Genomic DNA, 14198 nt, shown 5'->3' on the forward strand with positions numbered 1-14198 from the left:
TTGATTCCAAGATTGTTTTGTATTGCCCAGTTCCTCTTTATTTTAGCTAAAACTCTTATGAATTCTACATGGTTTTGTTAATGATTTTTAAATATTTGCAATTCTTTTAAAACATACAAAAGCTTAGCAGCTCCAGCAAACAGACTGTTACAAGGTTTTTGGAAATGTCTCCTGGTCTGCCTTTTGTCTCATGGTTGGATCATGAGCAAGTGCATACCTAACATGACCGCTTTCCTCAACCAGGCAAGCCCCCACCTGCAGAGCAACAGATACAGATACAGCATTTTTTACTGACCTCACCTCCAAAACCCTTAAGTTTTTTTGCATGACCACAATTATTGGTCATGCATATACTAAAATTTATTGAAAACAGCCCCAACAGTGTCAACCAGTTGTTTTTATGGTATTACACTACAAAGACATGAGTCCAGCAATCAAACTTTGGAACCAAGAAAGAACAAATACTGTCTAAGCTATGACCAGAATTAATATATTTTCAGCAACCACGTAGCACTTCTTTCTTTACTTCTATTGCAAAATTCAGAAAGAAAGGTACCTTTCTCTACAAATTCCTTCCTTATTTGAACTTCTGAAAACACAGCCACTTTTAGAGAACCTTCACTGCTACCAGAGAATAGAAACAAAGAGAAACATTAAACCTGAGTAAGGGCTGCAAAGTTTTTAATGAGAAATGGTCATTTGCTTTCCAATGTCTCTGTAAGACATGTTACAGAAAGACAAGAAACTAGATGTGTGCACTTTTAATGAAGAAATATAAAATTCCTTTCTGACAATGCCTTCAAATAATGGAAGAGACTCATATAATGGCATAAGGTAACCAACACTACTTCACTGAGTAGCAGAACTGCGTTTTTCTTATTCCCAAGGTTCGACAGTGATGAAATGAGGTAAATACCTACACAAAGTATATTTGTGCTTTCTGCTGGGTAAGTGATATGCAAGGAATTCTCATAAGACAATGCCACAGCTTGAGTTATTGATAAAGAAAAATTGCAGTTTATTTATTTTTAAGGGATGGAATGTCACTTAACTTTAGATTTTCTGGGAATGAACAGCAGATACTGGAAAAGCATCAGGCTTGCCTACCAGCTCAAACCAGAAGTTTCCCAGTCCAACAGCTGTTTCTAAGGTCTAGGCCAGCATATAAATCTTTTCATCCAGAAAAGTCATACTGAGCAGACAACAGCCAACTAAAGAAATGGGCAGAAATATGTACACAAGGATGATGCCTGCATGAGCTACCATGAGTTACATCTTCTGTTGAGGTGATTACACCGGTACTCTACTGAAGCTGTATGTGGAGTGAAAGCTATGCATGGCTCTCTCATCAACTTCTGCATGGTCTAGAGTCATTTTTCTTCCAACTGGATCAACACCAAGGTCTGGGACACTGTAATGGCCACACCCTTAACTGCTACCAAATGCAAAATGCTGTTGACCTAAGACACCTCACCTCTATACCACCACCCATCATCCAAAACTCAGCAAAACCAGTATCTCTCATCTCCTCCGTAAGGAGTACATATTCCTTACCTCGTTGGCAACCTTCACCCAATGAACACTGCAGAAAGAAACAGCATTTGAAATACTTATACAAGCTAGCTCCAGTACAAGAAGAAAACTAGTATCAACTGTACACATACCCCTCTTACACCATGTTACCCTGACACCGATATGGAAAATCATTAAGTCTCTACCACTGAAGAAATTTATCCTTATTTTTTCCTACCTGTCAAATAGGTCACCAAGATCAACAGCATAACATAGTATTCTGCAGATTAGAGTTCCCAATGTTCAGCAACCCAATGTTTCTTTCACTTTACTTCCTGCTGGTCTCACTATATCACACAAACACAACTTAGCTTGGAAGTTACTTCATAGCTTTCCTCAGTTAAAGACTGATTATTGAAATTTGGAGTTTTCTCCTTCTTATAAAACTTACAAGCTTATAAACTCACTGCTTGCCTTTTTTCACTTTTTCACCACCTGACATAGAAAATGTTGTCTCCTTACAAAGCTCACTCATCTGAAACAAATGCAGTAACACCCATGTTCCATTATGTTCCTCAATTCAGCTATCTAATGGAAGAATACAAACAGAACTAGTAGGATCTCACAGAAGACTACTACTTCATCTGTAATAACACTCCTGCCAAATTTAAACTGTTGTCCCAGCTTGCCAACTAGAAGAAAAAAACCCTAACTATATTAAGGTATCAGGAAGCATGACCTCAAGCTATGAAATGGCAGGTGCTGGATTATGTATTATTTAAAAATATTTAAAAAGTTAATTTTCTTGAAATGTTTCTACTTTTGTTGCTCACCAGATGCAATCTAGTACGTCCTTTAATCTGCCAGTCCATACGTATGCAAAAATATCTTCAGAGGAAAGAAACATATGCCAATAATTTGGAATGATGGGAGAGACAGTAATTTACAATAAAGTATGAAAAGACTTAAAACACAGATTTTTCTGTGTCCAATTTAAAGCAATGACGTGATAAACAAGATGCATTATGGCAAATGTCAGCTTTTTGATGTATAAAAACATAAAATGGTTTTCTAGATCTAAAAATGGATCTGAAGCTTTTCTGTAGGGTACAACTGGAAACAAGCGTTCCACACTTCATATGGTCATTGTAACAAAATATCATCTGAGGAGTATCTGAAATTATTCTGTGCAAGGGATTGGCAGAACATGTGATGTAAAGTTCTGTAACATTATTACCTTCTTGTATATAACAGTGTACAGCAGAACTGCAATGTCTTGCCAGAGCTATGAGAGCATGAACGGACAACTTCACATTTTCAGAGAAATTCTGTCAAATTTAGCTTAAGTTTTCCCATAATTTAACTTGGGACCCCTATTAAAATAGGTTCTAGAAAACTTTTCATAATAGTTTGGGGATTTTGAGTCTATAAACGTAAAACTTCTCAAAGTCTTAGGAAGAAAAAGTTTTACTGTGTGATATCAAAACGTCATTTCACACGTATTCTGAGTAAGGTATTTGGGGTGCGTGACCACAGTGTCATTTCAGCATGCAAAATAAATCTATTCTCAAAGACATACTCCCAAAAAAGGTAGCTCTGTGAATGGTAGCGTGTTATGAGACTTTTTAGTACCCATTTCAAGGTAAATATAAATAGCTAACACGCTAATATCTGACAATTTCGAGTAACAACCATGCATAGAGTTAGTAATTTGCAGGAATATAAGGAAGAGGCACTTCTCTCTGTGTTAGGTTTCAAGATCTCTAATGGGTGGTTTTTGATCTCTGATGTGATTAACTTGTACTAATGCACCCAAATAAGCTCTGAGGTTAAATTTCCCAATCCAAGCATTAAAACAGGCTAGCAGTGCGTTCATTCTCAAATACAGGTAGGTGTTTGCAGGCACCATCACTGAGAAGCTCCTTACTGTACTACGATGCGTTTTTGTGATACGGCTGGATGGAAGGGTGTCATGAGTCAAACGAGTCAGGCATGAACCACCACATCTGCAAGCACATGCCCATTCTGTTACAGCACCTCCACTTTTGTTCACAATACTGGAGAAACTTAGAGAGCAGCTCAAAACCTTCCAAATGTTAAATATAATACCAAGGCTAGGAAAAAAAGATTAATTCTCTGGGCTTTTTTAATGAGCAGAAATAATCCCTACAAAAACCAAAGAAAAAATGTTATATTTTAAGTACAGCACGAATGCTTCATGACCTTCTAAAACACATTCTTCATTTTATTCATATATTTTGTCTTCTGTTCTTTTCATTTCTGTATCATACTCAGTAACGCAAAGTTTGAATACGGATCGTTAAATGATGTCCCTATTTTAACACCTACAAAACAGTACTCTGCCTTCCTGATTCTCTTTGTGCTCAACAGGCCACCATTTCAGCACCCAAATAATTTCATGGGCTTTCCCATAGAAACAAGTAAAGTCAGGGTGTTTTTCCTTTAGTGTTTTCTTTTTGATGAGTTCATCTAATAATTAGTTTTATTCCAACCTTTACTTAATTTTATGTCCCACTGCCCACAATCAGTTCTGACTCCGACGCTAACTGTCAAAAACATTGCAAGTTTTTCATTAATTAGCTTCCTAACACTTTTGTTTGTTGGCTGACTGGACCCCTGTCTTGTTTCCACCCAGCCCTCGAAGTTAATTAATAATCCCGTGTCTTTTGCACACACAAATAAATTCTGTTGCTTGGGTTTTTTTTTTTTCCCCAGATATCTTGACACTTTAAAAATGAGCCCTACAGTTAGTACTTTGAAGGTCTTTAGATCCAAGAGAGAAATGTTACAGGCGATGTAGCAATCCACAGCTCTCCACTCTCTTTCCAAATCCTAATCATTATCTTAGTTTGTCTCCTGTGCCAAAAAGCAGACAGCTCCACATGCTACTTTTTGTGGGCCCTTCCACTACACTCCACGTGCTTCTCTGTCTCACGTGTCATTTCACGTAGCATTCCAGAGCGAAGGCTACGCAAGCGTTATCTACTCTGCATCAGCTTTGGCATGAAGTAGGTTTTTCTCAGCTATGTCCTTTTTCAGAGATTTTACCTTAGCTTTGAAACTGATCTCTCTCTTAGCTGGGGCCAATAACACGCCTTTCAGGTGCTTTATCTTCATCTCTGTGCTCAGCCTGAAAGAGTATTACGGTGGAGCGCAGTAAATTCAGTAACAGTGGCACAGCTGGCCTCGAGGAACTCAGAAACGGCTGAGAAATACGGCGTGCTTCTTAAATGTGTCTCGTCAGAAACAAAACTGCTTGCTGCCTCCCCTTTGCCAGACACTCATTACCACAGATATATAGGGTTTAAGTCTTCTCCAGCTGGCCTCCGCACTGCCGGAGTTTCAACTCTTGTCGGATGTTTAACTCTTGCCCCTTTCCACTCACATGGAGCCGCCTTTTATTTTGGTTCATTCTCTTTCCTGTCCTCAAACGGGCGCCTGGCGGGGCCGGAGAGTTTCACCCTGCTTCCCAAGGCGGCCACCACCGCTGCCTGAAGCGCGGCGGCTCCAAGCGCGATCCCTCGGCCCAGAGACGATGAAGCAGTTTCCTGGAGCTGGCAATGCGGGTGAGAAGGTGGGCACGGAAAAGCAGAGCGGCCTTGGGGCTGAGGCAGGGCCCGGCACCAGGGCCCGGCACCAGGGCCCGGCCGTATGAAGGCAGCAGAGGCCAGATGCAAGGGGTAAGGGGTGGTGGGGCGAAGCAGCAGCTCAGTAGAGCGGGACGAAATTCCCACGATTTATTAGGGCTTGTAAAGTAACTTTACACGCCAAGGTGAGGGCAATGAGCCGGGAAAAGGAACCAAGGCCACCTGCGGAGCGTGGGGCAGCTGGGATGAGGGTTATCACTGAGGGGCTCATGAGCTGCCTGCTACAGTGGTCCATGCTGGGGAATGACCTGCTGGAGCTCAGTGGAGAAGGACCTGGTAGATGACAGGTTGGCCATGAGGCAGCATTGTGCCTCGGTGGCTAAGAGAGCTAATGGGATCCTGGGGTGCATCAGGAGGAGTGTGTCCAGCAGGTCAAAGGAGGAGATCCTCCCCATCTACTCTGCCCTGGTCAGGCCCCACCTGGAGTATTGTGTCCAGTTCTGGGCTCCCTGGTATAAAAAGGACAGGGATCTCCTGGAGAGAGTCCAGAGAAGGGCTACAAAGATGATTAAGGGCCTGGAACATCTCCTCAACGAGGAAAGGCTGAGTAAGTTGGGACTCTTCAGCCTTGAGAAGAGAAGACTAAGGGGGGACCTAATTAAAGTTTATAATTATCTAAAGCAGGGGATGCAGGGGGAATCAGCCAGCCCCTTTTCAGTGGTCTGTGGGGACAGGACAAGGGGCAATGGCTGCAAGTTGGAGCACAGGAAGTTCCTCACCAACACGCGGAAGAACTTTTTCAGTGAGGGTGACAGAGCCCTGGGACAGGCTGCCCAGGGGGTGGTGGAGTCTCCTTCTCTGGAGATATTCACGACCCGTCTGGACGCCTATCTGAGTGATATGTCCTAGGGAGCTGCTTTGGCAGGGGGGTTGGACCTGACGATCTCTCGAGGTCCCTTCCAGCCCCTACAGTTCTATGATTCTATGATTCCATGCTGCCGTATGGCCCCAGCAAGCCACTACCCCTCGCGGGGTTAAGCGCGGCCACCCCGCCGCGCCGCTCTCCCGCCCCGCCGCGCCGCTCTCCCGCGCTCCCGCCGGGCCTGCGCAGCCCCGCGCCCTGGCCCCGACTCACCCCACGGCGCCGCCGCTGCGGCGCCGGAGGCCTCCCGCAGGGGGCGCTGCAGCGCCAGCGGCCCGGCTGCGCGCAAGGCCTGCAGCGCGGCGGCGGGGCGCGCCGCCACCAGCCGCTCCCACAGCCCCTGCGTGTAGAACTCCACCGTGTGGGCGCGGCACAGCGGCAGCGCGCGCGCCAGGAACCGCGCCACCCGCCGCAGCCTCCCCGCCGCCGCCTCCGGCGACAGCTGAGGCGGCAGCCCGCCGGCGGGGCGCCACATGCTGCGGCGCGGGGCCGGGGCTTGCGCGGCTCGTCGGGGCTGCCGGCCGGGTCGCCGCAGGCAGGTGAATCGAGCGCCGAGGGGTGGCGCGGCGCAGTTGGGTGACGTGTTCTCACTGCGCGGCGCCTAAAGGAGAGATGGCGGCGGTGCGGCGTGGCCGAGCGGGAGCGGCGGTTGGGAAGGCGGGCGCTGCGGCCCGCGGGCCGGGCCGAAAGCGGCTGTGGAGGCCCGGCTGGCTGCGGGATGTCGTGGGCAGCGTCCAGGAGGGTGAGTCCGGGGTGGGGAGAAGCAGCCGCGACTGGCTCCCGGCGAGTCTGAGTTGGGGGGGGGGGGGGGAGGGAGACGGTGCTGGAGGAGACGTGGCCCCTCGCACCGTCCCTCCGCGCTGGCTGGGCTTTGAGGGGCCGTCGGGGCCAGGCCTGTCTGGTTCAGTGAGGGGCTACGCGCTGCGGAGCCCGGAGCCCCGTCGGCGGCCCGAGGGGTGGTTAAAGGCAAGTTGAGCGAGAGGTCCGGCAGAGGCGAGGAGGGCCCCGTGGCCGCTGACTGCGAGGCTGGCTGGGGAAGGGCCTGTGTCCGGCTGCAGGTCCCCGACTTCGGGGTTGCAGAGCCTGCGCTCGGGCCGGCCAGTATCGGTTCTCTGTGAAGGACTCGCTTGAGTTGCTGGTGAAATAGGCGCGTGTTGGGAAACAGGTTGAGGGTGTTGACATGTCGTTATGTGAGTGTAACAAGAATCTGGCAGAAACAAAGAGCGTTGGCTCCTGGGACAACCTTCAGAAATTTCAACTTTGGAGAAAGAATCAAAGGAAGAGTTGGGACTAAAAGCTTGACATGGACAAGATAGAGGGGTGTGCCCGTGCAAACTTCGTGAAGTTCCACAGGGACAAGCGCAAAGTCCTGCACTTGGGTTGGGACAGCCCTCCTTGTGGATGCAGGCTGCTGTCAATGTACGGATACCTTAGGAAAACAGCATGCTTAACTTCAGTTTGATAAGTGCTTACATAATGACTGAGACTGGAGCGACCATTATTTGGTGTTTCCTTTAAGGATAAATCATTCAATGGCATAGCATCCCTTTGAAGTTGTAGACAAGCTGTTCCTGGATGGGTCTAGAAAGAAGGTGGTAGAAATGAAAATATTATTTGTATGAAAAGATATAATGGAATATTAACATACCATAATGCCATGATTTAATGACTTTTTTCCCTGTGGCATTGCAGTTAGACACTACCTAAGCAGCCAGTATTACTGTTATCAGTCCCTTCTCGAGTCTGTCTTTAGGAAGCTGTTTTGGAATCTGTTTTGACGTTGCTTATGAAGCTGCCAAAAGGAGGAGAGAAGTGAAATGATAATACATATTTTCACTGGATTCAAAAAGCGTTGACAAAGCTCTGTCATTCTGAGTGTGTATTAAGTTTTATGTTTGCAAGAGCACATTTTTTAAGGGCTTAGGGGTAATTTTCAGTAAATTCTGTAAGCTGCAATGCTACAGTGGGGAACAGATTTATACCGGTGCTTTTTCCTTGAATTTTTGACTGGTCCTTGTTAAAATTAGCACAATTATTTTCAGTTACTTTTTTTTTCTTTTTTTTTTTTTTCCCTGTGTCGGAAACAAACTGGATTCAAATGGTCCTGGCAACAGTTAAAAGGTGCAGGTGTATTTAACCCTTTTTCTTACGTTTTTCAGGACGAGGATTTGCATTTCAGAGGAAACAAAAGATCGAAAGACAATACAGGAAGTTACTGAGAAAGGGAAGAAAGGTCCCATCACAGCAGGACGATCAGTTTACCGATACTTACCCAGAGCACTTGAAACATCTTTATCTGGCTGAGGAAGAAATGCTTAAGAAACGGAGGTGCAGAGCTCCAGAGAATTCAGCTGTATCAGAAGAAAAACTACAGCCGTGCAGAGCTCCAGAGAATTCAGCTGTATCAGAAGAAAAACTTAATACAGCAGTAGAGTAAGTTTTTGAACTGCGACTCCAAAAACAAGTAGTTATTTCCATCATTGAAGAGGTATTTTATATTTTGGGCTTTACCTGGACTTCGGCAAGGTGATTTGCTTTGCTAAAAGAAATGCCATTAGGTCTTACACATTTTCGTAATTGGTAGGAAATTTAAACATACAGCTTTGTTGTGTTTGCATCAGACTCTGAAGGCAAAGTTGATGATGCTTAGGGCTTGATTCCACAGAAATAATGACAGTTAGCCTTATGCTTTAAGGATGTGGTTCAGCCCAAGAGTGCAATGTGTTTGGTTAATTTCTTGCCACAGCTACAAAGGCAGGAACCTGCTTTTCACATAGTGGCCTTGGGACTCTGTGTACAGAGTCTTCCTTGCAATGGGTTCTCAGTATTTTTAAATTAATGTCACTTTTCTGGAACATGTTTTCTGTTCCCAGTTTGAGAAGTTGTTGTCCTCATATTGTGCTGGTTTTCTGCTAGAATGTGTGATACTGTGTGCAGTTACCCTTTTGTGGTATTGCTGGTTTGGGGAGGATTTTAACTATGAGTTGTGTTTGGGGTTTTGGTTTGATGCTTTGGTTTGTGTGGTGGGTTTTTTTGTTGGGTTTTTTGGGGGGGGTGATGTGGGGTTTTTTTTTTAATTTTAAGTTGTAGTAACTGGGAGAAGTCAAATGGAGTTTCTCACTTGTGAACTAACAAATGCCAGAGAACTTAAAGCTTAAACTTTCTTCCCTGTGTGACAGTAATTCCCCTGAAATTTTGTCCTGTGTATGTCAGTACAATGAAAAACGTAATCACTCTGGTCTAATGCTGTCACGTAGTGTTTCCAAGCAGCATTCACCTAAGGTGATTGTCAAAGTCTTTGCATTCCAGGGTGTATCTATATCTCAGCTTCCCAGTGGAGAATGTTCAGGAGAGGGGAGAAAGGCAGGCAGATCTGTGCCCAGCAGTGAAAGGTAGAGTTTTGTCTGGAAGAGGCAGCTAATTCATGGGGATGTCTGAAATACCACTGACAGTTTTCTTTAAACCTTAGGGTTTGTTGGTTTTGGGGTTGGTTTTTTTTTTTTGTTTTTTTTTTTAATGTGGTTTAAACTATGGGCATTGTGATTGTAAACCAGAATTTGTAGGTCTGCAAAAACATGGATGATAATCTGTGAGGTGGTGTGAGGTATAAAGTCTGTTAGATCGTTTTCTGTACTCTATGGGAATGTAAAGTAAGACTTTGGTTAGGTAATTATATTTTTAGCACGTATTGGTTGCAGTTTTAAGTAGTTCTGTAGTCGAGACAATGAGGTGTCATTGCACAATGTTGCCACAAGATGGAGATAAGAACAAACCAAAGGTTTTCAATTTCTTCTCCAGGACAGAGTGGTATTTCTAAGTGAACATGTGAGCAAATACCTTCTCCTCCCTTTTTGATCGTCTGTCTGAAATCTCCTAGATGATGGTGGATATTTTTCGACTTTTTGTAGCCTGAGCAATAGAGTAATTGAAATCTGATTTTGTGAAGAGTTGTTAAATATCTATCAGCGCTTACCTTTGTGAAGCGTGAAATGCCTTTGCTGACATGGTGCTTATGTAATCGTTTTACTGTGAATCAGGAGGAAAAAAAATTAGAACTAAATAACTGGAAAAATTCACTGAAAGCAGCGTGACAGTAAATATCAGCTAAATGGCTCTGGTTCTCTTGTACTATTTCTTTTGGTGAAAGATACCTGGGCAGTGTCTTTGTATTGGAATTTGGAAGGAACATAATTTCAGTTCCTAATTTCAGAACATTAAGGATAATATTATGCCATCTCATTCAGGAGGAAACTGTTAGTCATTGTTACCACTGTGCTTTTTTCACCTTACCATGTCAGACTGACTTCTCTGGCAGGCAGCCTGCTAACAGCTGGCTGGCTGCCTATCCCTGTGCCTCCATCCACCTGTCAGCTCTAAACTAGTTCATTCAGTTTTTCTAGCTCTAAGGAGTTTGTAGGTTGGGGAGGGGAAAAAAACCCAACCCTTTTTTAGGCAATCTATAAACTAAATGAAATGTCATCCATGTGACAATCCAGCAGGTAAGGTATATGTGTTACTAAAAAGTGTGTGGAGTCCCTTCTTCAGTGCACTTGGCATTGGAGGAGTTCAGTTTGCTGTGATTTTATGATAGCTGATTACATGGGGGGTGGTGTATCATGTAAGAGTGGTACAAATGGGTATCCACTCAGCCTTTTGAAATCTGTATTTCTAATTCCCCAAATACAGAAAAAAAACCCCAACCCAGTGCCTGTGGCATATATTGTTGTGTCAGTTTGGTGATAGTCCCTGTACCTGTACTTTTTCTTACAGGTCAGTTATGACAGAAGGGAAGTTTAAGAAGAAAACATCCAATCAGAAGGCAAAAGAAGAGTATGAGAGAATAAAGGCTGAGCGTGCTAGAAAGAAAGAGGTAAATCTTAAACAGAGATCTTTCTGGGTTGTAGTCAAAGACTAGATGAATACTGTTTCTACCAGTCTTCCATTTGGACCCAGATAGGACCATAGGGAGGGAAACACAGGTATCCATATTCCTTCAGTCTTTTTCCACACCGTTCTCTCTGTTCTTCCTGGTTTTGTCTCGCAGCTGCCATTAGCAGGATTTTGTGTTGGTTACATCAAGAAAACCTTGAAGCTTGATCTCTGTATCCCAGGGGACTTAATAACCAAACCATCATCTTGCAGTGAAAATTAAATACCCATCCTGTTTCTTACAATGTTACCATAATGCAGTCCTCCTTTTATCTTTTTATGTGCCTTGACCAAGAGTGCAACAGTTAACATGTGATAGTATCCAGAGCCAAAATCCTGACTCGTTTTTTGCCTTGTTCCAGTTTAATGGACTTTAGTCTTACAGGGCATATCTTAAGAATATCATTGTTGACAAACTCAGCTGAGTTATTCGAGACATCCATATTTAATTAGTTTTGTGCTCTCCCAGCACGTTGTTTGTAGCCCTGTAAAATGGCACACATGATAATGTTGCAGAAGTTGTGTAACTTTCTGCTCTCAAACTAAATTGCAGTAACTGCTGTGTAAATATTATGTAAATGGATAAAACGTAGTATTTCTGTGGTTAATCTGTACTGAAAACTAGAGTAACTTTATGGAAGCTGATCCATGATTCTGGGTGAGTTACGTGGTTGCTCAGTTGAGAGCTGCTTTTTTTTTGAATTTTAGATACAGATTCTGCTTTAAAAACAAAATGTAATTATGAGCAGCTTATTTAGAGGAAATAGGAACAAACAAAAGCCCAGCAAGACTGCAAGGTATTTTCTGAGCTGCACAAAAGAGTTGCCTGAGGGGAGATGTTGGCATTTTGGGTCTTATTTAAGATACTTAGGCAGAACAAATGGCAGCTAAGTGCCACAACAACTGTAACCATTTATGTGGAATACTGGTATGATGATGACATCCTTCACCATCAAGCATGTTAGCAAACACTGGATTTGCTGTTATTTATTTTGTGGAAGGAAATAAGCTTAAAGGCACAAGTTTTGGTTTCCTTGCTGTAAAAAAACCCTAGGATTTAGTAGAGGTCTGAAAACCTACAAACATAAGTAACAACTACCAAAATAAGATGAATGTTCTTGCTTTCCATAAGCATTTAGTTGGTAGCTTAAATAAATGTTGTTTACAACAGCATGCTGACCAGCAGTAGATTATTAGATAGGAAGTGAATTACAAGTAAGTCAGTGCTATTTGGGTTTAAAATAAAAACAAAGAACAAAACCCACAAAAAAAACCCCAAACCAACCAAAAAAAGCAATTGTTACAGTAAACTACATGAAGCATTCTGAACAGAGAACTGCAGGTTGGTTTGGCTTTCACCCCTCCCAGAAGCCTCTTAGATTTCTACTTAGAAGTATTTTGTTGGGTCATTGCTAACTAATACTATATTCTACATCACAGAGCATTTTTTGCTAGTTCTTACACATCAGACAAGCTAGTGATGTCACGGGGAAAAAATAACCTAATTGATAAATTATCTCTTAGAACGTTCTGCAGAAGCATCTGCCTTTATGGTCAGCATGGCACCACATTTCAAAGAATAAGCTTTGCAAGGGGAAATCATCCAAACCAACTGAATCAGCCCTTCAGTCTTGATCCATAGTGCCTTGCTAATTTTGTTAGGATATGGTAGAAGTGAAGCACATTAGTTAGCTTGCTTGTTGGGGATGCTTGCCCAAATTACTTAGTAAAATTACACCACCAGAGAAGGGGGTGTAAGCTGTCTGTTAAGAACTGAACACAATATCGTGATGATTATCCATGTAGTGCAAGTGCCTCCCTTAGTGTTTTGGTTGCATGTGTGCTGTCCCCTCAACATGGAAAGGTTGTATGTTAAAAATTAAGTTCGTTCTTCTGTCCTAGGGAACCTGCTTTGCCAGGGGGGTTGGACCTGATGATCTCTCGAGATCCCTTCCAACCCCTACAAGTCTGTGATTCTGTGATGCTTTTTTCTGTCTCATAGTCACATCAGCAGTCTCTGCTGCTTTGAAGAGGACAGGTCAGTAATAGTTTAGCCCAGATGAAGTTCCCCTGGGTTACCGTCCTTGCAATGCTGTCATCCCATCACAAACCTGCCCAACTTCCAGTGCCAGATATGTCCCATGTCCTACCACATCTGCCAGTTCCCATGCATATGTGACCAGTATCCCAACACATCTGGATTTGCAGGATATTTACATGGGAGCTGCTGGATCCAAACTCTTACTTTCTTGCTCTCAAGGGGAGAAGGAAGTAAACTTTTGCCACTTTGTCTTTTAAGAAAAAAAGTCAAGGATCTTGTTTTGCATAAAGTAGTGCATATTTTAGTGGCCAACTTTATCATAGGATGTTCTACTGAAGAAAACGTGGCTCTTCTCTTGAAGCATTAGGCAATATAAAATGTTTAGATTGCAGTATGTGCTGAAAGAGAGTCCTGATCGAACTTTTAAGAGTTTCTAGTGTCAGTGCTGTATCGAATCGCCAGTATCTTTACAAAAAGAGATTTCACTGCTTATAGGTGGCTTCTTGGTTATCAGTAGGTTATGTAGGGTTAGAGAAGGTATGGAATTGTTTCATAATCACATCTCTCCGTTTCATTTCAGGAAGCAGAAAAAAGAAAACAGCAAAGAGAAGCAGCTCAGCAGTTGTACAAGCAGAAGAAAATGGAAGCTTATAAAATACTGAGCAAGAAGACAAAAAGAGGACAGCCAAATCTAAACTTACAAATGGAGTATCTTCTTCAGAAAATAGAGCAAAATACATAAACTTCAACAAATTACAGGTTGAGAGTTACCTGTGGACACTTTATTAAGTGACTTTTAATAAATAAGCTTTTTGCTTCTGTATGACCTTTGTCATTGGCTTGGTTTATCTCATCAATCCAATAGTGGAAGATTCTCATCCCAAACATATGTAATTTATGCTGAGAGTGAGAGAGATCTGGTTACCTTGAAAATACTAAACACTCTGTATTTCCAAGCCTAAGTTTTATTAGCTATGTAATATTCTGAATTCCAGACCAGTAGGGCCTAGTACCATCTGAACATGAATCTACATTCTATAAAAAGCATTTGTTTTCTAGCTGTAACACTTCTACAAGTGTGACTACTAAAACTATGCTTGAGTAAAATGATACATGCAACATAATTGATATCTCATGAGCTGCCAAGGCTTGGAAGTGTGGGTTTGTGCTTTGAGTGGGTTTGGCA

At 43.1% G+C, this 14198-nt stretch overlaps 2 protein-coding genes across 2 annotated transcripts in view; one reads left to right on the plus strand and one right to left on the minus strand.

Annotated features, from left to right (window-relative positions):
• The window catches only part of METTL25 (methyltransferase like 25), a gene marked incomplete at its 5' end in the record, with an annotated part of 64299 nt that extends 57782 nt beyond the window's left edge, over positions 1-6517 (minus strand). Inside the window, one exon of the mRNA XM_084268661.1 lies at positions 6256-6517. Coding sequence (XP_084124787.1) covers positions 6256-6517 — 262 coding nt within the window. The remainder of the gene's footprint in view (positions 1-6255) is intronic.
• Positions 6518-6569: 52 nt separating this feature from the next.
• On the plus strand, positions 6570-13835 carry CCDC59 (coiled-coil domain containing 59). Its single transcript, XM_084261876.1, has 4 exons — positions 6570-6784; positions 8202-8475; positions 10813-10912; positions 13593-13835. Exons 1-4 carry the CDS (start codon positions 6655-6657, stop codon positions 13752-13754), a joined length of 666 nt encoding a protein of 221 aa, XP_084118002.1. The 5' UTR covers positions 6570-6654; the 3' UTR covers positions 13755-13835.
• Positions 13836-14198: the final 363 nt, after the last annotated feature.

This window comes from Gallinula chloropus (genome assembly GCF_964237585.1).
Source record: "Gallinula chloropus genome assembly, chromosome: 1".
Lineage (NCBI taxonomy): Eukaryota > Metazoa > Chordata > Aves > Gruiformes > Rallidae > Gallinula > Gallinula chloropus.